This window comes from Camelus ferus, chromosome 3 (assembly GCF_009834535.1).
Source record: "Camelus ferus isolate YT-003-E chromosome 3, BCGSAC_Cfer_1.0, whole genome shotgun sequence".
Lineage (NCBI taxonomy): Eukaryota > Metazoa > Chordata > Mammalia > Artiodactyla > Camelidae > Camelus > Camelus ferus.
Window position 1 is genome coordinate 22,439,157 of NC_045698.1, and position 23,228 is coordinate 22,462,384.

Consider the following 23,228-nt stretch of genomic DNA (forward strand, 5'->3'; position numbering starts at 1 on the left):
TGGCAACCATTGCCTTTTAATTCATTCATTGTTTAATTTAGCCATCCTAAAGTAAGTGGAAGTGGGTGTTTACTATCACAGCTGTTTTGAGCGACTATAGGTTGAAACAAAGTGTTCCCGGAAAGGATAGGACATAATTACTGTTTAAAATAATCCGCATCTGACCCACCTTTTTTCTCATCCAACACTGTCGTCTTCAACAGGACTCCCTGACCTCTGACTCTGAGCTCTCTCAGTACTTTGCGCAAGATGTCCCAGGCCTGTTGTCAGACTTCGTGGTGGCCGGCTCTGAGGACGAGGATCCCCCGGGAAGTGGCTGCAGCACCTCCGTGGACGGCAGCCCACTGCCCGGCACCTCCCGTAAGCAAGGACTGTTTTCTGACTCCGGCCACGACGGAGCACATATTACAGTGCTAGGAAGTGGAAAGAGAACTGGGAACCATGCCTCTCACTGAGTAGAAGCCACCTTCCCACCCCAGCTACCTTCAGAGTTTATTCTTGGGAAATCCCGCTGTTAATGACCGGCCCCCCACTTCTGTACCCAGCGTGTTGAAGGAGGCTAAACCCACCTTCCTTTAGATGTTACTTACACAGTGGAGTCTTGAAATTTGTGGCATCAGATTATGGCTGACAACCTGATGGCCTTATATTTTAGGGGAATCCTAGCCAAATTCCTCCCCTCACTGGGCCCTAACTTCATTGTCTTTAGAAGGAAGCAAGTGAAAAAGTCAGAACTTGTAAGAAGCAAATGTTACCAAACGAGTTTTTAAATGAAACCTCATTGATTATTTCTCAGTATAATCTGAAATAATGATCCGACAGACACCAGATTGATCTCCCACTTTGCTGGGTGGTTTCATTTCTAATGGCTGAAGAAGCAAATCCACCCCCGTCTCCGGCAAGGCAGACGGGGACCTTCCCTCTCACTTGGAGCAACTGATGTGCTTCCTCTAGTCTCTGATGGGAGCACTGCAGGGCGGAAGCCCGTGTAATATTTCACTACATTTAACAAGATGCAAAGAGTTTGCAGAGCAGCCCACACTCTCCTTCCCTTCCCAGGTTGGAGTTTATAAATCATGTGTAATCTCAGGCTTCAGTGCCCTGTGCTCTTGGAGCGTATGCATCCATGAATCAAGCCCCCCTTTTGCAGATGAAGGAAGGACCTCAGGTGACAGGAAGGCACAGGCGTGTGGGACTCGGTGGTCCCCGGGCAGCCTCCCACCAAGCAGTTCTCAGCAGCAGCATTCGGTTTGAACCCAGCAATGTGTTAGATGTCATGGATGTTGACAAGTTATCCATTTCTGTCTCTAAGCAGCACACATGTTTAAGTTAAACAATCCAGAGATTGAGGTTAAAAAAAAAAAAAAGGTGAAAACACAAAAGGGAGGCCAGTAGGAAGAGGAGAGGGAAGCTGGCTGTCTGCTCTGTGCTGATCCCCAGAAACCATATCATTCAAGCCTGGTGTCTAGAGGCCAGAAGGTGTGTAGCTGGCATTTGTGAACGTGGAAACGCTCGTGTGTGATGAGAAGGCTTAGATTAAAAACCACGCCAGCCGGAAGCTATTTCATTTGACTTTTCTTTCCCCACCCCCCGCCAGCTCACAAGGAACCAGGAAAAGCCAGGGCCAACAGCCTTGTGTGTCTGGGAAGCCAGCGGACCTCTGGGCTCTTCCACAAGCAGGTGACAATCGCCAGACAAGCCAGCCTCCCTGGGAGCCCACAGGTCCTCCGAAATCCTCTCCTGCGCCAGAGGAGGGTGGGCTGCTTCGAGGATGATGCCAGCGATGAGGAAGAGTTGGATGGCGAGGGGGACTGTATTTCCCTGCCAGGGACCCTCTCCGGTCCCAGCAGGCCTCTGACAGAGGACAACTCTACACATGTCTTGACTGCCTCTTCCAAGGTTGTGGGTATCAACCAAGAGGAACAGCTCCAGAAGCCAGTCAGCAAGGCCTCCTCAGTGCCTCTCCTTGGCAGCTCGCCAGACTTACAGGAGAGCATCCCACGGGGCATGGGGGACACCCTTTCCAACCTGCTGGCCCCTTCAGAGCCCCGCAAGGGCAGTCCTGGCTGCTCGGGAAGGAAGGAGCTGTCAGGATCAAAGAGTTCACCCAAACTGGCGTACAGAGCCGGGGCAGGCACCCCGGGGCTGGCGAGCATGGACAGCCCCAGTTCCCTCAAGCAGCAGCAAGACAACCTGGGGTCCAGGCACAAACCGGTGGCCAGGGTCAGCCCACATCTCAAGAGGCTCGAGACCAAGGCCGGGCCCAGGAGCTCAGAAACAGCACACCTGACCGAGGGAGCCAGCGACCCATGTGGTTCAGACCCGAAAGCCCAGGCCACTTCCATCAGGGTGAGCGTGACTGGTTATCAGCCAGGCGGAAGCGCGGAGAAGGTAACTGCTCCCTCTCAGTTACTTGGGATCTAAGCGAGTCTTGAATGAGTGAGCATGGAGTGTGTTGTGAAGTGCAGGGTAATCCGCCCGAAAGAAAGGATAATGATTGGAGGGTTATCTTTCAACAGAGTCATTCATTTCAATACACAGACTGCCTGGGAGCCTGCTAACACCTGACCAGGGTGGTGGGGGGAAGTGCCCAGGTGCTGAGTCATAAGATCATGGGGCCTGAAGATACAACCACTCTCTTACCTGTGGTTACGGATGGAAGGGAAGTGCCAGGCCAGTGAAGGAAACCCCTGGGCCTGGTAACAGCTTCTCCACTGACTAGTTGGTGGTCCCGTAGGCAAGTTATTGAATCTTTCTGAACCGCAGTCGTCTGGGCCGTAAAATAGGGATAGTGCTGTCTGCCCTGATCATCTCGCAGAATCCAGATGACCATCAAACATAGGACACAATATACAAAGCTGAGCTTTCCCACCATTTCCAGATACCAGCAGGAAGCTCCAATTACACAAATGTGGTGTTTTGTGATGGCTAAGAACAGCAGTCAGCACCAGACTTGAACAGTTAGCTACAACACAAACATGCTTCAAAATGAAATGTCATAGTAACAAGACAGGTAAACCAGGGTTTAACAAGTGACAGCCACTTGGGAAGTGACTTAATCATTCTTGTTGAATTTCATATTTCATTAAATATTCTTGTACACAATTTCCTGTTTATAGGTTTTAAACAAAACCTCCCTTAAGGGATTATTTCAGTTAAGTATAAATGCTCAACAAGAATAGTTCTGATAAAGAATCCCCAGGTCATTCAAATTCTAATATGCATTGACCAAGGGAAAAGAAAAATAATAATGTTTGTTTTAACATGTTTATTACAACAGATACAATTCAGTGATTACCTCCAGTGGTCACGGTTCTGACTGATCCTTACTTTTTCAGACATTCTGCCGTGACGATGTATAATTACAGCCACTCACACCCTTGTATCACGCGGAATAGCGGGCACGCATTCACTTAGAAACGTATAATGCGCCACATTAAATGCAAGTCAGTATTACTCTTGTTACTACTACTTGTTTACCAGTATGTTAGAATGGCCCAGAATTATCAATTTGCTCATTTTTTTTAATTTCAATAACCTCCACTTTAGCAAAGAGAAAGAGAAACAAACATTGTTTACAAATCTCCTCAACGTAAATAATTTCACTTAAAGCAAAGAATCTAAGATGACTTACAAAGCTATACAGGCAGACCTCGGAGCCACTGCGGGTTCGTTTCCAGACCACCGCAGTAAGGCGAGGGTCACAACAAAGTGAGTCACGTGAATTTTCAGTTTCCCAGGGTATATAGAAGTTATGTTTATACTATACTGTGGTCTATTGTGCAGTAGTGTTGTGTCTTAATAAATAATGTACATACCTTAACTTAAATATATTTTATTGCTAGAAACTGCTAACCACTGGAGCCTCCAGTGAGTCGTAATCTTTTTGCAACAGTAACATCACAAATCACTGATCGTAGATCACCATAAAAATAATAATGAAGAAGTTTGAAATATTGCAAGAAGTGCCAAAATGTGACAGACACAAAATATGACGAAAGTGAGCAAACGCTGTTGGAAGAATGGCACCAACAGACTTGCCTGATGCAAGGTTGTCACAAACCTTCAATTTGAAAAAAAAAACCAAAAAAACAAAAAACAAACCTGCAGTATCTGCAAAGCGCAATAAAATGAGGTGTGCCTGTATTTATAAAGATGGGTTTTCAAGTGGCTTGTATAAACATACATAAAAAGAGAGCCAGAACATATAAAGTCACAATGGCTATTCTAGGCAAAAGGGCTTAAAAAAAATAAACCTTCTAGAAAAAGTAGAAATGCACATCTTTTTTCTTCCTCCTAGAAAAACTGATTACCTCCAACTAGCACATGCGTTTTAGAATGTAATGTTCAGCTAATGGGTAAACCTCTTCCTTTTCAAAGTATCCCAACAAGTTTTGAATAACTGTATAAAGCCAAACCAGGGGGCTTATTCATAATAATTTATATCTATTAAGATAAGAGCTCTTGTAATTGTGAATTAGTATTCCCAGTAAGAACTTGGAGTAGCATTTAAAACTTCTGGACAGAAGAAGTTCAATTTTTCTCCTAAAATTGTTAGTTCCAAGGTTTTATTTATATACATGAAAGACAACAGAATGCATTGCTATAAAGTATTTACCCTCAAATGTTGAAAGCTTAAAAATAAACCCAAAGTTTCTCTTTTGGTAAATGGATAATCTTCTACTGTTTTTATCTAATACTTTTAAAACTTGAGATGAAATTCACATAACATGAAATTAAACATTTTAAAGTGTACAGTTCAGTGGTACTTGCTGCATTCACAACACAGTACAGTCACCTCCTCTATCTCATTCCAAAGTCTCCTGCCGTGTTTTATATATTACCTTTATGCCTTGCCGGTGAATGTGAAATTCACTGAGTAAAGCCCTGTGTATATTTCCCTCAGCAGGTAAACTGGCATTTTACTAAATGATTCTTTTTTTTTAATTGAAGTATAGTTGGCTCACTGTATTAATTTCTGGTGTACAGCATAGTGTTTCAGTTATACATATACAAATATTTACATTCCTTTTATTTTTTAACAAGAGGGGCTAAAAGATGCTCTATCCCTTCCACCTCTTTCCTCTGCTGCCACCTTGGGGCCACTTTGTGTCTCCTGCACTCGGGGTAAATTTCAAATAAACCTGATTTAACTTTTTAGCAAGTTTGTTTTAAAAGTTTGTTTTACAGGAGGTATTAGATAGAAGAAAGGAAGATGAAGTACTTGGCACTTGGCTAATGTGAAATTTTGAGATGTTAAATGTTAATTTTATTTCTCCAGATGAGTCCTCTCCCTGACTCCCAAACTGAGGAGCTGGTTTTAGTCTTGGGCAGCACGATGCAATATTGTAACAATAACACCTTACACCTCTGTAGCCTTCTGTATGCTGTGTGTTGTTTTTGTAACTATTATCTCATTTAACCATCTTTTATTTAAAACTCTATGGGTTAGACAGGGCAAGTCTTGCCATCCTCATCTTTTTAAAATTTTTTTTATTATGGTAAAATAATATAAGATTTACCATCTTAACCCTTATAAAGTATACAGTTCAGCAGTATTAATACATCCCTAATGTTGTATAACCATCATCACCATCCATCTCCAGGACTCTTTGTCTTATAAAATGGAAACTCTGTACCTATTAAACAATAACTCCCCACCCCACCACCACACCAACCCCTGGAAACCACCGTTCTATTTTCTGTCTCTTGTGATTTTGATTACTCTGTGTATGTGTACCTCATGCAAGTGGAATCATATAATTGTTTTTTTGTGTGACTGGCTTATGGCACTCAGCATAATGTCCTCAAAGCTCATCCATGGTGTAGCACGTGTCAGAATTTTCTTCCTTTTTAAGGCTGAATAATATTCCATTGTATGTGTATAATACATTTTGCATATTCTCTCATCCATTGATGGATACTTGGGTTGCTTCCACATTTTAGCTATTGTGAATAATGCTGCTATGAACATGGCTGTATGCATATCTCTTTGAAACCCTGCTTTCAATTCTTTCAGCTGTATATCCAGGAGTGGGATTGCTGGATCATGTGGGAGTTCTGTTTTTATTTTTTTGAGGAGCCTCCATACTGTTTTCCATAGTGGCTGCACCATATTACATTCCCACCAGTGGCGCATGGGGTTCTAATTTCTTTACATCCTCACTAACCCTTGTTATTACTGTTTTCTTGATTTAGCCGTCCTAATGGGTGTGAAGTGATATATCATTGTGGGTTTTATTTGCATTTTCCTAATCACCCACATCTTAAAGTGAAGAAGACTGAGGCTGAGAAAGAGGGACAAGACCATGAAATTTCTAGGGGACCTTAAACCCAGAATCTGATCTTGTGGCTTCTAGTCCTGGGCTCTTTAAATTTTCCCAAATCAACTCTTTGCATATGATGTCTTAGGACGCAGAAACCCTGAAAGCCTTTGACAGTTACTCACAGTTGTCCTTCTGCCAGGAATCTCTGGGAAAGCTGCCCGTCGGGGATGGAGGAGTCCCCACCAATGGAGGGCCAGCTGGTGGCCTGCCCCACCCAGATGCTGGCCACCCCACAGAGAACCTGCCTGAAGCTGTGCTGGGGCAGGAGCAACAGCCCAGGACAGGTAAGGTTACTTTATCAATCGTTGCACTTCAGGATGAGAGGGTGGAAGTTACCACAGTAAAAATGTGGAGAATTTTGAGGGGGAGAGAAATCTTACACCGATTCATGATAGTTAAAGCTACTTGCATTTAACACCTTTACTAGATCATTGTGCCTAAACTCACAGTTTTAATTCGACGTCGCGTGCGTACATGTTCAGCCAGTCTTGACCCACTTTGTCACATGTACCTAGCGAATGAGGCATGGATGAAACAGGAGGATTCCCTACCCTTCAGCAACTCAGCACTCTGCTTATGTGAAATCAAATGGAAAATGGCAGGAAAAACCTCCACAGAGGACAAGAGGAAAAATAGTATTTTCTACTTCATGCATCCGCGGAAAATAATAGCCTAGGGGCCTGCTGCAGTCAGCAAGATGCTTCCGGGCGCAGGACTGGCGCTGGCCCTGCAGGCTGTCCTCAGCCCCGGGGTCCTGAACGTCAGCACACCTGTAGCCCACTTACAGTTAGGAGGCTGAACCAGACCCTCTGGTCCTTCCCCACTGACGGCATCCGTGTAAAGGCTGCTGAGCTTTCTGCCCCGCGGTGCGCCATCCTCGGGCCAGCTTTCTTCCTGTTATGGGGCATTTGGCGGGTTTACGAGTGAAAGGATATTTTGAAAGGTGACTGCCTCCATGTAATTTCATCTTCTTCTACGTTGTGCACTTTGCGTGAAAGTCAAGCCGCTAACAGCATTTTAGGGTTTGCTCAGCAAAGGGATTGGCCGGAAAAACGGTCTTACAGCCCCTCCTCCTGTCTCACGGCTGCTTTTCCCCGTTATTGGCACTGCAGAAGCAGGAAAGTCACGCTGAAGGGAACTCAGGAAGGTTGAGCAGAGAAGGCAGGAGGCCGTGGGTAGGAACTATGTGCCCCCGGCCTTCCTCGGGGACCCGGGGAAGTTATGTCCTGTCTCTGTGGGTGTCTTGATGAGCCAGCCTTGTCGTGGTCTCTGCTCCCTCCCTCTCGTGCTCAGGGTTTAGGTAACTGTGGGCTGTGGCGCCAGTGACCACAGACTCTGTGATCCTGGATACGCTGCTTAACCACTCTGTGCCTCGGTTCCCCACTGGTCCAATGCAGAAGGTCACAGTATTGAGAGGAAAATTAAGTGCATGAAAAACTTTTAGCACAGTGCTCAGTCCTAATAATTAGCTCTTAATTGTTGATGTAGGAACTTCAGTGGGGAAAAGGCATAGGCAGCTAGGATGCTTTGCGTGGGAGATGTGGAGTGAATGTAGCATTTGCGGGAGACATACTTCTCAAAGCAAGGGCTTTTGATTTGACTGAGTTTTTTACTCCAACCTCAGACCCAGGGTTCGTAAGAAAATACGAAAATTCTCATGTGCTTTGTTATGTCAGTTTCTCCACCTGTTATAAGATGCCATGTGCCAGAGGTGGACAGATAAACCCAGGGGTATGTAGGCCTTTGGAAGAGGAACCCCCAGGACGGAGTGGCTCTCCGGAACCCAGCTCATGGAATGACTCTGTTTCCCACTATCTCCAGGCAGGCGGCATCTTTCCCTGCACCTCGGAGAGTCCATGCTCTTTCTTGCTTCTCTGCTTTGATTCCCTTTCCTTCCTCACCTTCCTCCATATCCCTCTGTGATCATGCTGACCCTCCAGAACCCCACTCAAGTCCCCACCCTTCTGTCACAGCTTCCTGGGGTAATCTGGTCTCCTGGTGGTCCCACTTCCCCGAACCTGGTCTGCAGAATCAGCTGAAGTTAAGGAATCAAACAGAACATCGGCCTGACCCCTGTGGATTTTGTTGTCAGAGGGCAGATGGCGTACAGAAACCCACGTGAAGAATTTCCAGTGTCCCCCATCCTTAAAAACAACCAAAAGAGAGGAAAAAAGGGCAAAGGCGAAGGTTCATTCTGCCAGCCCGTCTGGGTTATTCTAGAGCCTCTAAAGCAGGGTGGTATTTGTTCAATGTGAGCACTCTGTAATTTCAGAGACAAAAACAACGAGGCCTACATTTAGGCTGTGGAATGTCTTTCTAAAAAAAACCAAAAAATTGAAACTGTTTTACAATTTTCACTTTTTTAATTGAGTGGTTTTCTATTTTCTTACCTTCCCCCCCTTTGTCCCCCCCACCACTCCACCTTTTGTTTACCTTCTCAACCCAGGACTGGACAGCTTCCCCGGCTCTGTCCCTTCCCCAGGGCAGAAGGACGTGGCTCACCCTGACCCCAGCAAGACCTCAGTGGACACAGGGCAAGCAAGGAGACCTGAGGACCCCAGAGAGTCAGAGTCACCCAGGGTCCCTGCGTCTGAGGATTGCACATCCCCAGGGATGACGGCGGCGGCTTGGCCTGATCTCACCGAGACTAGAGCAGCCCCAGAGGCCAGCTCGCCTGACACCACCAGGAAGGCAGGTGCCCACGGGCGAGCAGGACCCAGAGCCGAGGGGGCATCTCCAGCTAATGCCCAGCTGTCACTGGACCTCCCATCACAGGAGAAGAGAGACGGCGCTCCAGGTCAACACAGCAAGGCTGTGCAAACCTTTATCCCTGAAAACTGCCAGGAGTCAGCTCTCCTCCAGGGAACAGACCCCGGGTCTGTGGGGGTACTGCAGGCCAGCCCCTCCCTACCACTGCCCAGTGACAGGGCCCAGGACCAGGATGGGTGCATTGGTGTCTTGGGGCCTGGCTGCCCTGGGGAGCTCCGGGAGAGCCCTGTGACTGACATAGACAGGCTCATCAAGGAGCTGGATGCTTCTGGATCCAGGCTCCAGTCTCCTGGGAAAGGGGAGCGGCTGAGTCAAGAGGGCACTGCTCTCGAGCAGCGGGCAGCAGGTGCAGGAGGTGGAGGCCCCCAGCAGGCTGAACCGGCCTCAGGAACCCAGACCCCCACCCCCACTCCCAGGAGGGCCTGGGTCTCCAGCCAGGCCCCTCCCCCACAGTGGGCCTCCCAGCCTTCGGTTTTGGACTCCATAAATCCCGACAGACATTTTACTGTGAACAAAAGCTTTCTGAGCAACTACTCTAGAAATCTGAGCAATTTCCACGAAGACAGTACGTCCCTGTCAGGCCTGGGCGACAGCACAGAGCCGTCTCTCTCCTCCATGTACGGAGATGCTGAGGACTCGTCTTCAGACCCCGACTCATTCACCGAAGCCCCACGAGCTCCCACCAGGGATGGCTGGTCCCCTCCTTGTCCTTGTCCTCTGGGGTCTCCTCACCAGGGAGACACGACGGAGTCTGAGGAGGAGCAGGTTGAAATCTGTTCCCCCAGCGCGTCCCCCATTCTGCCCTCAGCTACTGCACTTGCTCCTGCTCAGGCGGCCCCCTGCCCGGCTTCAGCCAGAGTCCTGCCAGTGAAACCCAGCACCCTGAGCCACACGGCAGGAGATGCGTGTGAGGGAGCCTCCTTCGTGCCAGGAGCCTCAGGCCCATCAGCCCCAGGTGCTCCCCAGCCGCTTCCTCTCTCGGATGGCAGCTCCCAGCACCAGGACTCTCCTGCAGACATAAGGACCTCACCCAACCACAGGCCCTCGTGTGAGGAGCAAACCGGGGAAGCCGCCAGTGCTCTCTCCGCAGGGGAAGATGCCTGGCCTTCTCCAGTCACCAGGCCTGTCCCCAACCCCCAGGCCACCCCCAGCTCTCCCAACATGCTGAATGGTTTGGAACGTGACCAGCTAGATGACAAGACCCCATGTAAAGAGCAGAAAACGAATGTTCACCCAAATGAAAATCGGTCCTCCTTCAGGGTGTGTGTCCCTGAGAATGGAGAATCGGTTCTGGCAAAGCTGCACATCTCTGAAAGTCAAGACCTCGATGACTTGCTGCAGAAGCCGAAAACAGTCTCCAGGCGGCCCATCATGGCTTGGTTTAAAGAAATTAATAAAAACAACCAAGGGACACATTCGCAGAGCAAAACCGAAAAGGAGCAATCCACGATGCCAGCCAGAAGTCCAGACCCCAAAAGCCAGGTGCTGAGCTCAAGCCACAAAAAGGGGGTTGCTGTGTCTGACAGCCCTCCTCCGCTGAAGCTGAATCTTGAGAATAAAGACCCACCTAAAAAAAGTTCGGTGGAAACCCTTTTGAGTAACTGTCAGAAGCCCAAATCAGGTCCTAAGCTGAAGAAACTGAGCATCAAAAGCAAAAGCAAAGTCAGTTCTGAGGTCTCAGCTGCTAATACAGGGAAGGCTGGGGGTGCGGAGCACAGGAAGGCCCTTGTTCCACCCCAGACCTCCCACAAGATGCTTTCGAAGGGGATGTCACACCGGTTCCATGCAGCTGAGCATGAGGAACCAGACAGAACTGCCGCAGCTGCCCCCCAGTCTCCCCAGTGTGTGCTGGAGAGCAAGCCGCCCCCGGGGGCCCCGGGCTCCCTGAAGCCCTCGGCGTCCGACACCAGCATTAGGATGTTCATTTCACCCTTGACCTCCCCCAAGACTCTTCCTGAGCAAAGTGCATGCAGTAGGCCCTACCCAGCTGTCCACTCAGAACCCGACCGAGGCTGCCCAGCCACCCTCCGGTCTCCGAAGTGTGGACTGGAGAGTAAGGCTCCCCCTGCAGCCCTGGGGCCGGCGAGTCCCGCGGCACCAAGGAGCAGCGCGTCCATGGGGGCCAGCAAGCTGGAGGTCCCCTCTCCTGGGCAGGGCGAGTGGCCCCTCTCCAGCCAAATGGATTCCGCAGCAAAAGTTGCCCAGTCTGAGGTGAGTGGCGACAAAAGAAGCAGAATAATTGCAGGTGAGCCCCTAGAAAGAACCAATCAGCTGAAAATCATTGAGTTCTCTTCTGAAAGAATACCAAAGAATGCATGCGGTGACAAGCCAACTGAAAGAGGGTTCTTGGCCCAGAGCAACTGTCAGGAGAAGAGTGAAATCAGCCTCTGTCACCAGTCAGTGGAATCGTCCGCAAACCATCCATCCACACCCGCGTCCTGTGCCTTGCAGGTGGAGCAGGAGACGCAGCGATCTTTCACTGTGGCGAAACTGACCTCCTCCTCCTCCTCCCCACAGCTGCCAACCAGAAGGGCAGATTCCTGCCAGGGCAAGTCATGCCAGATGTCAGACTCCCTGGGGATGCCCAGGAATGGTGCGCGAGTGGGCCCGGCGCCCGATGACCATCCCTACTTCACACCACGGCCAGCGACCAGGACCTACTCCATGCCGGCCCAGTTCTCCAGCCATTTTGGCCGGGAGGGCCATGTCCTGCACAGCCCAGGGCGGTCCCCACGGGACAGCCAGATCCCCGTGACCAGCGGGGGCCTCCTCGAGGCCAAGGCGTCCAGAAGCAGTATTCTCGGCCTGGTTAATGGACAGGGCATATACAGTGTAAAGCCCCTGCTGGAGACGTCGAGGAACCTTCCAACAACAGATGAGGGGGATGCCCTTTCAGTGCAGGAAACGAGCTGCCTGCTCACAGACAAAATCAAAGTCACCAGACGACATTACTACTCCGAACAGAACTGGCCCCCCGAATCTACCTCATTTTTCTCTGTGAAGCAGAGGATCAAATCTTTTGAGAACTTGGCCAATTCTGACCGGCCCGCAGCCAAGTCTGGGGCCTCTCCTTTTTTGTCAGTCAGCTCCAAGCCTCCCGTTGGGAGACGGTCATCTGGCAGCGTGGCTTCTGTGAGCCTCGGCCACTCCAGTGATCCAACGGCGAGGTCACTGCGACGCAGCCTGAGTTCCTGTAGTGAAAGTCAAGGTGAAGCTAGCACCCTCATCGCCCCAATGACCAAGTCCCCCTCCAGCATGATGCTGACTGTCTCGCGGCAGAGCCTGGTGGAAGCTGGTAGCAAGATGGCTGATTTGGACCCAAAGAGATCACCTGGTCCTTCAGGAATCCCTGCCCCGACGGTGGCCCCGGCCTCTCCCGCCAAGAGGAACAAGTCCTCGGTGCGTCACACCCAGGCCTCGCTTCTGTCCCGCTCGAAGCTCCAGGAGCTGAGGGCCCTGAGCATGCCTGACCTGGACAAGCTCTGTGGCGAGGACTTTTCGGCTGGGCCGACGGCTGTGGTCTTCAAGACCGAGCTGGAAATTGTCCCCCGGAGGTCGCTTGGCTCCCCTGCTGGAGGCCTCCACGGGTCCGCTGCCCTCTCGTGCCCCGTGAAGGGGGTGGACAGGGTCTGTCCAGGGGGAAGCAGCCCTAAAGCCGCTGAGCCTGGGGCACCCAGTTCATCCCATGATGTGGGTGAGACCACCCAGGATCTGCCTTCTGGAAAAAGCTGGTCAGTTAAGTAAGTATCCAGCCCTCCCCTTTTATTTAAATAAACTTTCTTTTTTATGGACTAGCTTTAGATTTATAGAAAAGTTGCAAAGACAGAGCAGAGTTCCCATTACCCCTCACCCAGCTCCTCGGAATGTTAACATTCTATGGAACCACGGTCCACATGTCAAAAGACGTTAACATTGTGTGACATGATTATTAGCCGAACGACAGCCTTTGTTCTGATTTCACTGAATAAATTCCACTAACGTCCTTTTTGCTATTCCAGCATCCAGTTTTGTTTTTAATATCATTACTGGAAAAACAAAGTGTTTACAGGGAAAAGTGTTGCTCTAAAGAGAGGCTTCTATAGGACATGGTACTCATGCAAAAGTGCCACGAGAGAGATGGCAGGACAGGGAGGATCAGGGTCTCTGAAAGTGACTGGAGTCAAACAGAAGATGTTTTAAAAGATTTCACTGGAGCCTGTAGAATATTTAGTATGTCTGAAGTTTTCTGTTAAACTCCAGCATTGGTCCCCTAACATCTTGGCGGTATCCCAGGATCCATAGGAACTCCCATTTCCATTGGCATGAATGAAATTCCTGTTTAGCATTTGGGATTCTTCAGTTTGAAATGGGAGTTTTGACCAAAAGAAAGCATGAAAATCAGAAAATACTTGCAATATGGTAGAAATCAGATCATTTAAAATGCATCCTACAAAATGGAGAAAGTGCTTTTTTCTTTAACGTTCTTCATATGTATTTATGTCATTTAGTTTGCATCAACTTCTGGTCTCAGCGGAGGATCAGCAAAGACTGCAGTCTGTCTTGTCATCAGTGGGGTCAAAATCTACTGTCCAAACTCTCATTCAGGAAGCGAAAGCACAATCAGAGGTGAGTGAATACAGAAAACACAGCAAGATGAGCCAGCTACCACCTTAGCGCGCGTGTGTGCCTGAGCTCAGAGGGCCCAGGAGAGCGCCCTTCGAGTCCCGTGTTGTGAGTTCTCCAACTCAGTCTGACTTCTGTCTCTGTTGCTTGTAGCTTGCTTTCAGAAGCTAAACCTTGACTTGAATTTTTAGGTGCCAGATTGGTTTTAATTCCCCAGTAGCAACTAGTTACCATCCTCTCCCCCCGTCCCCCCACACCTGGAGTTTGTCTGGAGCGAGTCCTCCAAATAGGATTAGGCATCTTGGAACCACTGGGGAACGATCACAAGTTCCTCTGTCCACCTCAGTGGACACAAACTACCTGTCAAGGGAGCCCCCTGCTGGGGAAATGGGAGTTCACCTCTGCATAGCCCTATGCCAGCCCAGTGAGTAGACATGTCAAAGAAACTTACTAATCATTACAAAGTCTTTTAATAAATCGAATGTGATAATAGACAGTAACAAAAGAAACCATGGGTTCATATCTAGAATACTTCTCTGAAGCACATTGATTTCTCAGAACTATTTATTGGGATCTGAGCCCTAATAAATGTATATTTTTACTTTAGAGAAAAAAGCAAATATGAACAATTTTTCTTTTGAGCTGTAATATACCTGAGTCATTGATAACCACCCGAGAACACTGTTTCAGAAATTTTTATGTTACCCAGAAGGGCCATGATGTTGGCATCTAATGAGTGAGCCGGACAGAGAGGAGATGGGGTGGAATAGAGGAGACCATGTCCTTTCAGCATCCACTCCCTTTGGATTCTCAGCCCCTAGTTTGGTCTGTGCAGTAAGGAAGCGCCTTGAGACATTCGTTTTTAATTTTGTTTAACTGAAGTATAGTCAGTTACAATGTGTCAATTTCTGGTGTACAGCATAATGTCCCAGCCATGCATATGTATACGTATATATTCGTTTTCATTACAGATTACTACAAGATATTGAATATAGTTCCCTGTGCTATACAGAAGAAATTTGTTTCTTATCTATTTTATATATAGTAGTTAATATCTGCAAATCTCAAACTCCCAATTTATCCCTTCCCACCCCCTTTCCCCCCAGTAACCATGTTTGTTTACTATGTCTGAGTCTTCTTCTGTTTTGTAGACAAGTTCATTAGTTGTCTTTTTTTTTATTCCACATAAGTGCTATCATGATAGTTTTCTTTTTCTTTTGGGCTTACTTCACTTAGAATGACATTCTCCAGGTCCATCCATGTTGCTGCAAATGGCATTATTCTTTCTTATGGCTGAGTAATATTCCATTGTATAAATATATGCATCTTCTTTATCCAGTCATCTGTCAATGGACATTTAGGTTGTGTCAATGTCTTGGCTATCATAAATAGTGCACTATGAACATTGGGGCATATGTATCTTTTCAAATTAGAGTTCCCTCCAGATATATGCCTAGGAGTGGGATTGCTGGATCATATGCTAAGTCTATTTTTAATTTTTTGAGGAATCTCCATACTGTTTTCCATAATGGCTGCACGAAACTATATTCCCACTAACAGTGTGGGAGGGTTTCCTTTTCTCCACAGCCTCTCCAGCATTTATTGTTTGTGGACTTTTGAATGATGGTCATTCTGATTGGTATTAGGTGATACCTCAGTGTAGTTCTGATTTGCATTTCTCTTATAATTAGTGATACTGAGCATTTTTTCATGTGCCTATTGGCCATTTGTGTGTGTATTGGCCACTTCTCTTCATTGGTGAATTGCTTGTTTAGACCTTCTGCCCATTTTTGGATTGGGTTTTTTGGTTTTTTTGTTAAGTGGTATGAGCTATTTATATATTCTGGAAATTAAGCCCTTGTCAGTTGTATCATTTGCAAATATTTTCTCCTATTCTGTAGGTTGTCGTTTTGTTTTGCTTATGGTTTCCTTTGCTGTGCAAAAGCTTGTAAGTAAGTTTAACTAGGTCCCATTTGTTTATTTTTGCTTTTATTTCTATTGCCTAGGTGGACTGCCCTAGGTGAACATTGCTAAGATTTATGTCAGAGAATGTTTTGCCTATGTTTTCTTCTAGGAGGTTTATAGTGTTTTGTCCTACATTTAAGTCTTTAAGCCATTTTGAGTTTATTTTTGTGTATGGTGTGAGGGAGTGTTCTAACTTCATTGATTTACATGCTGCTGTCCAGTCTTCCCAACACCACTTACTGAAGAGACTGTCTTTTCTCCATTGTATATTCTCGCCTCCTTTGTTAAAGATTAACTGACAACATATGGCATTTTTTACTTTCAATAAAAGAGTTTAGTCTATCCTTTCCCATCCTCCTTCAACTAGTTACAAAGCATGAAAGTCTTACCCAGGGATTTTGAGTCAAGGTGGCTCGGTGGGCTCACGCTTTGCCAGGCCCTCTTTGCTCCAGACATCTTACAGTGTTAGATGTAAGAAAACCAGAAAGTGTCAGCTAAACTCGTAAGTGAGACACGCACCTGTCAGGGACTGCAAACCAAGCAGAGACTTTTTGTGTGGACAGGGCACTGAGTGCCACCCTAGGGTTTTTCGGGCTTCCCTCACCCCCTCACCCTGGTTCCACATTCACCACCAGCAGGTATTGTGGCTTTGTACTGAAGATGACTCCTACTTCCATCAGAATGCAGCTTTCTTTTCCTTCTTTCCTCATTGCCATCAGTTAATGTCAGAAAGGAGCCGTAAGTAGAGATGTCCTTTCTTTGCCCTCTTCAGAAGTTTCCTGCCTTGCTTTTTTGTAATGAGGATGATCTTAGATGCTGAAAACGGAACTGCACAAGACAACTTCCTGTGGCCTCTGGGGCACTTTGAGATATTAGACAGTCAGGAAACAAGCCCTGGTCTTTGATTTCAATACCCTCCAAACCCTGGAGAGCTCTGGGTGGGTCTGGCTTCCCTGAGGCTGTGCTAAGCCTCTCAGACAGGCAAGACTTGGCCTGGCCGTCAGTTTCTAGGACACTTGTGTCCTCAGACAACTGGAAAAAATAATTTGAATAAAGTTTTGGTGACATGTGCTGGAATGCAGGAGAGTCCCATTTTCAAATGTCTTTACTCCAGTAAGGCATTTACACGTCTGAGGAGTGTTTCTGTTTCTGCATCAAACTTCCCAGAAGCTGCAGAGATCATTTCCCAGACCACACGTTCCTGTTTTTGTTGAGAACGCCTAGTCCTCATTCTTCTCTCCAGTGAACAGTGTCTGAGCACATACATGCTTACACTTGCCCATGAAGTCAAAATCCACCCCCCCCCCCCATTTCTGTGGGATATTCAAGTGTCAGCATATGGAGCCCTGGTCTGAATGAGCTGCTTTAGAGAGGTGTAAAATGCTCGGGATTACTCTTTAGGACTTACTCGGACGACTGAACACTGTTTCTTTTAAATACCGAGTTCTTTTCCCAGCACCCATCCAGAGGCGGTTTTCTCTTCCAACGTTCTCACTTTGTCTGTCAAAGCGATCCTGGGGGGTTACTGGATTTTTTTTTTTCTATTGCCGTGTATCGGATTGACAGATTACAAATCACTCCCTGGGAAACCTATGCTGAGCCATATCTAGCATGTGGATGAAGGAAATCAAAATTCAGATTGTTAGCCCAGCAAACTTTCTTACTTTAAAATCTTTCATTCCAAGGTTTTGATTGATGATTGAAATACAGGACAGTCTTCTAGTAAGAATGTTCTAGTCTCAATACAAGTTGACAAGTACTTTTAATGCACTTTGTTTTTTTTAACATACTTCGGATTTTATGACTGCCAGTTCATGCATGAATTGCACCTGATAGCCAATGAACTGAACATGGTGGGAGGAGGGCATAAAACTGATGGCCTCATTGTGCTCTCATCCTGTCTTGTCACCTCTTTGCTGCTGACAGCACAGGCTTTGCTAAATTGTAAAGAATCTCCTTTATGATTGAATTATGTGCTATGATCAGGATTGGGAACACACAATCTAATGCCAAGAATGGCTTCTAAGGTGTCCTCTGTCCCCACCCTATCCTGGTTCAAGTCCACCTTGTGGTTCTAGAGCTATAGGAGGGACCCTGGCAACTCCGCGTGAGCACCACCAGGGGTGATGCGGGATGTCTGGGACGGGGCCGCCGACCCCAGTGCTCCTAAAGAACCCCTGGGGTTAGTGGTGGCAGGTTCTGCAGTTCCACGGGAGGGTTTACATCCAGACTTTCTTCCTTTGGCACAAGGAATAGACTTGCTTCTGTTTCTTCTCACTAGACTAAAGAAGATGTTTGCTTCACAGTCTTGAATAAAAAAGAAGGCTCAGGTCTGGGATTCAGTGTGGCAGGAGGGACAGACGTGGAGCCAAAATCAGTCGTGGTAAGTGACGAGGGCGAGGTGCTGCCGGGAGAGGCCCTCCTGAAGCAGCCTCAGAATTTGATGAGGACAGAATTCACGTCAGTGGGTGGAAGAATGCAGGTGTTTGTTCCCTGCCACCAGAACAGAAACCAAACGGTGGTACATGTTTTCATTGATAAAGATACGTATTTTTTAACACAAAGCTGACTGATGTACAAGGTTGAATGGATCTATTAGATGCCAATACATATAAACATAGTGGTCTGTATCCTCATTATTCACCTCAATATCTCATTGTTTTAAGCTTTAGGAATAATTGACCAAAATTTACATTTGGTCTTTATAAAATCACTTCTTTCTCAAGGTCATCACTCAGAGGCCTTTGAAATCATTAGGGAGGCCACCTTCCCTGGACAAGACCAGGTCTTCATCCTTTTATTCTTACTGCCCCATGGAGTGCCAGGCACATTTTAGACACTAGCAAGAATAGAGTAAAAAATGTATTGAGGTGCTGGCACTGACATTTTTAATCCCATTCCTCACATGGAGTGTTGTCCATAAACCAAGTGTTTGTATGATTTGGAAAACTTGCCATTAGATAGTTCCTTTACTACAGATTTGCCCTTTGGCTTTTACTGGAGGTCATACATGAACTTGGCTTTTGTCCTCTCCTTGTTCCAGGTCCACAGGGTGTTTTCTCAGGGGGCAGCTTCTCAGGAAGGGACCGTGCACCGAGGGGATTTCCTTCTGTCAGTCAATGGCACCTCATTGGCTGGCTTAGCCCACGGGGATGTCCTGAAGGTCCTGCACCAGGCCCAGCTGCACAAAGATGTCCTCGTGGTCACCAAGAAAGGGAGCGGTCAGCTCCGGCCCTCCACCAGGCAGGAGCTCCCCCTGGCCAATGGGAAGGGCTTGTTGTCCAGAAAGTCCAGCCTCCTGGAGCCTGGAGCAGGTAAGAAGTCAACAATCGGCAGGGTATTGAGCAGCTGGTTAACATGAACGAAAATAACCGTCATCACCTGGGTCAGGGAAATCAAATGTAGTGAAGTCTAGTGTTTGTGGGTGCTTCTTGCAAAAGCAGTGTTACAAATTAGTTTTCACCACTGGGTTTTGGGTTTTTTTAAACTTCACTGTTGAAGATTTTAAATGACTGACAGCTTCTCTAAATGCCCTCCTAAGAAGGAATCCCTTTCACATTTACATCCTCTTGTTGGGAGAATCAATGTTGAAAGAGAAATTCCAGAACTGAGATTTGTCCTTGGGAAACATCAGGGTTGTAGTCTTTCCTGTTTTAGATGAACATAAGGAAATGAGGGGACAAAGTGTTTAAAAAACAGAGACTGCCGCCTTAATCAATCAAGAAGAGCCAACACAAAGAGGTTCAGAAACAGATGGTCTGTGTGCCCTCCATTCTGGCATCCCAAGGCTCCCTGTCGTAAGCCATCCCACATACTTCCTCAAACTAAGTGCCACTGGGATTTCTGAAGCCCAGGCTGATGACTGCTCTCAGCTAATTACTCCAGACCTCTGTGGAGTCCTTGGAGTTAAGGAGCAAGGCTGGGTTAGTCCAGAGGGTAAAGCAGAGTCTAGAGACGCTCAGGTTGGGGGTGGTAGGGCAGGGACATGACGACTTTGTTTCTTCTCAGCATCTCTCCCTGATGAAGTCAGCTGAACTCCTCCCTGCTCAACTTGGCTCCATCAAGCCAAGCTTCAAGCCTGAGCTATTTGTAATGACTTTGCTGAAAATGGCACTGATTCCACTGAAGGCATCTGTTTTTCCAGATGCCTCCCCAGGGTCAGGGGTGTTCTTAGTTTTCCCCCCTCTCTGCTGTCTTGCTCTCATCCTTCTAGAACGCTGAAGCCCTTCCCAGTACAAGGAAGCACCTTATTCGTCAGACCTTGTCATGCTCACCTTTGTCCCCGCACTGTCGCGACTGCTTGGTGTATTTTCAGTGGGATCTGGAAACGTAACCTGGCACTTGGCACTTAGTCTTAACAGCTCCCAGAGATTATGGAAGACTATCCTGAAATTTATAATTGTTATGGGCATCTGGCCTCGAACCAGCCTCTAAGAATTATCAAATAGCAAGCATGTTCAGGGCTTAAACCTATTTCTTCATATTCCTATTCTGTAAAATCCCCCTGCCCAGGGCTCTACCGGATCCCACGCAGTTATTCCTTACTGTGCACTGAGAGCATCCCACTTGGAAGCTTTTTAAACTCCTGATGACCAGGAAATTCCCATCAGTTCAGTCAAACTCTGAGGGGTGGGGGCCTGGTGTGAGTATCTTTTTAAGACCCCCAGGTGATTCCAGTGTGTAGCCAGAGTTGAGAGCCACTATAGTGGGCACGTTTTCCTGTTTAACAGCAAGTAAAATCAGCTATTGAGAAAATGGTGCTGCTCCCCTCCGCCGCCCCCTGTTAGTATCCTTCAGACCACGGGGTGTGCCCTTCATCTTCAAAGGCAATGATGCAATCTTGGCCTCAACCCTAAGTGGCAGTTCAATATGTGGTCTTTCCCTGGACTCCCAAGCAACTGTGGGCCCCTTTCCACTAGACTCAGACATCCTTCAATGATACAATGTGTAAGAAACAAAAGGCAAGTTTACAATCCTATTCCAAGCCCCAAGATGGACCCCAGCCCAGCCTCTCCAAACTAGCACATAAAGTAGGCACATACTTGTTGCTATGGAGCAGGCATCACCATGGAAACGCTCTCCCCACAGTGGATCTGGGAGACGGCAACAAAGGCAGCTAGTGTGTGATGCAGACAGCCAGCCAGAGGCGGGGGTACCCCTCACAGGAACATGCATGGTGGAAGGCAGGCAGCTCCGTGTCTCCAGTGAGGCCTGGCATTTGGGTGGTGCCAGCTGTCAGTACCAGACTGTGACACTCCAGGGCCATAGGCAGCCAAGGTTGGCAGGAAATCGAATTTGATTCCCCAGGCGTGACTTCAATCTTCACTGAGACACACACCAACTGTGCGGGGCTTGAAGGCAGTCTGGCTTCTGGGATTTCTGCTCGGGCCTAAGTGTCTTCCCTAGGCTGGCGGAAAGTGCTTAGAAAAGCGAGATGCAGGGACAGGAGGGCAGCTCCAAATTTGGGAGACCAACCCTAAAGTTGGTCTCCAATGCTGTTACCAGCACTTCAAAGTAGACGAGAACACACGGGGGGGGGGACCAGACAAGAGGGGATGAAGGTCCCCGTCACCTTCCTCCTTACAAACGCTATTGCCGCAGGGAGGAGCACAGCTGCGCACGATGCCGTGTGTGTGGACATGCTGAAGACCTCGGCTGGACTGGGACTGAGTCTGGACGGAGGGAGATCGTCTATGTCTGGAGATGGGCCCCTGTTCATTAAGAGAGTGTATAAAGGTAATGTCCTCGAAAACCCAATCAGCTGCCCAGTACCTGCATTCTCTCCGTGTATGTCAGTGCCTTCCATTTGGAAATCAAATTTGTTTAAAAAGGCTTTGTGACGTGCAGGTTTACTGGGTGTCAGCTCTGTTGTCAGCATTTCACATGTAGTAATTCATGTCATCCACATGACAGTTCTGGGGGGGGGGCACTAGTACTATCACTCCTGTTTTACAAAAGAAGAAACTGAGCCACAGGGGAGTTACACAAGCATCTAAGGTCACACAGATCTAACTGCATGCAGGCAGCTTGGCTCCGGAGACGTGCCCAAGCTCCTCGTTCCTGTCTTCATGCTTTTAATTACTATGAGCTATTATTGATGTGAACATACCAACCTAAGTAATGCTGTCAGTCAAGGATACTTAACACTGATCAAGACGAGCCACTTAAAATCACACATACTGGATTACAGGAACGTAAGATGGGAGCAGGAGGTTATCACTGACATAGTTGGTAGATACGAGGTCTCTTCATGAACCTGAATAGTTCATTTTATTATCTTGGACAGATCTCAAAATTCTCTCTTCAGGTCCCTGAGCTGAGCAGTTATATTAATATTAATTAATACTATACCATAATACTAATATTTCACATAAAACAGTATCAGTACATAACAGATACTGTATATAACATACACACATATACTGATATTGCTAATATAATTGTTCAGCCCAGGAACCTGAAGAGATTTGGGGAACTGTCCAAGATCATAAAATGCATTATTCAAGTTCATGAAGAGACCTCATCTCTGCCAACTATGCTGATGATACCTGCTCCCTCCCATCTTACTTTCCTGCAGTCTAGCATGTACTCGAACTGTAAATGGGTTGTGAATAACTGAGTTAGCAGGGTAGCAAGTAATAAGGTCAGTTCTTCTTAGATAAGGATTGTTACTTTTTAAATGACCCTCTAGTCAGTGGCATTATGGTATATTTCTACAATTGCATAATAATTTAGAAGCCTCTTCCCTACTCCTGGCACATAGTACTAATAGAGTTATTTCTTCAATATGAAGCTGTACTTAAAAAACTCACTTCATGGATCAAAAGTAGAAATGAAGCCCCTACTGGTCAGCAGGGGCTGCAGCCTGTGGCCCAGAGAAAGCAGGGGGTGAGAAATGTGCAGTGGAAGCTGGGGATTCAGTGAGCACCCCCTGATTTTGTGGGAGCCTGGAACCAGGCTGCTTGTGATGCAGAGGGCTGGGACTTGCTCTCTGCTGGTGACGGGGGTCAAAACAGCTCTGCTTTCTAGCTTAGGTAGCATCTAGGGACAAACTGCTCATCCCTGCCACCCGCCCTTCCCCAGGCAAACAGAGGACAGGCATAAATCAGGAGCCAGGCCTCTACTGTGTGTGATGTCTAGATCGTGGTCCCAGAGTAAAGGGAAAACTCCATATTAACTTGACAGCAGTAGAACACAGAAAGCCAACCAAGGCAAGCATTGAACATGACTGTAGGAGCACTCAGCAAGACCCTAAAACAAAGATTACAAAGTGCATGAGGAAATCACCAATAGACATGATAAACAGGAAAATCCATTAAAAACTAAGGCAGAAATATTATCCATGAAACAAGAGGGTATTCAAAAGAAGCAGACATGTGTTAAAAGACATGCACACACAAACCTGTTAGTGAAAAGGCAGCCAAATATTTTTTAAATTAATAAATAGAATTTCAAACTGTATTAAGTCCTTACAAAGAATATAAAAATTGAGAAAAAAGAAACCATAAAAACTGCAACACAAGGGAATAGAGAGATAAAAATTACAAAAGCATGCTAAGCGATGAG

The 23,228-nt window shown here is 47.1% G+C and overlaps 1 protein-coding gene across 6 annotated transcripts in view; it reads left to right on the forward strand.

The window, feature by feature from the left end:
* The window catches only part of PDZD2 (PDZ domain containing 2), a 342,111-nt gene that overhangs the window by 312,954 nt on the left and 5,929 nt on the right, over positions 1 to 23,228 (forward strand). For all 6 annotated transcript variants that reach the window (XM_032470570.1, XM_032470584.1, XM_032470578.1 and 3 more), the window contains 8 exons: positions 204 to 360; positions 1,598 to 2,391; positions 6,466 to 6,610; positions 8,773 to 12,835; positions 13,583 to 13,700; positions 17,944 to 18,045; positions 18,706 to 18,976; positions 21,264 to 21,398. In XM_032470570.1, the coding sequence (XP_032326461.1) occupies positions 204 to 360; positions 1,598 to 2,391; positions 6,466 to 6,610; positions 8,773 to 12,835; positions 13,583 to 13,700; positions 17,944 to 18,045; positions 18,706 to 18,976; positions 21,264 to 21,398 (5,785 nt within the window). The remainder of the gene's footprint in view (positions 1 to 203; positions 361 to 1,597; positions 2,392 to 6,465; positions 6,611 to 8,772; positions 12,836 to 13,582; positions 13,701 to 17,943; positions 18,046 to 18,705; positions 18,977 to 21,263; positions 21,399 to 23,228) is intronic.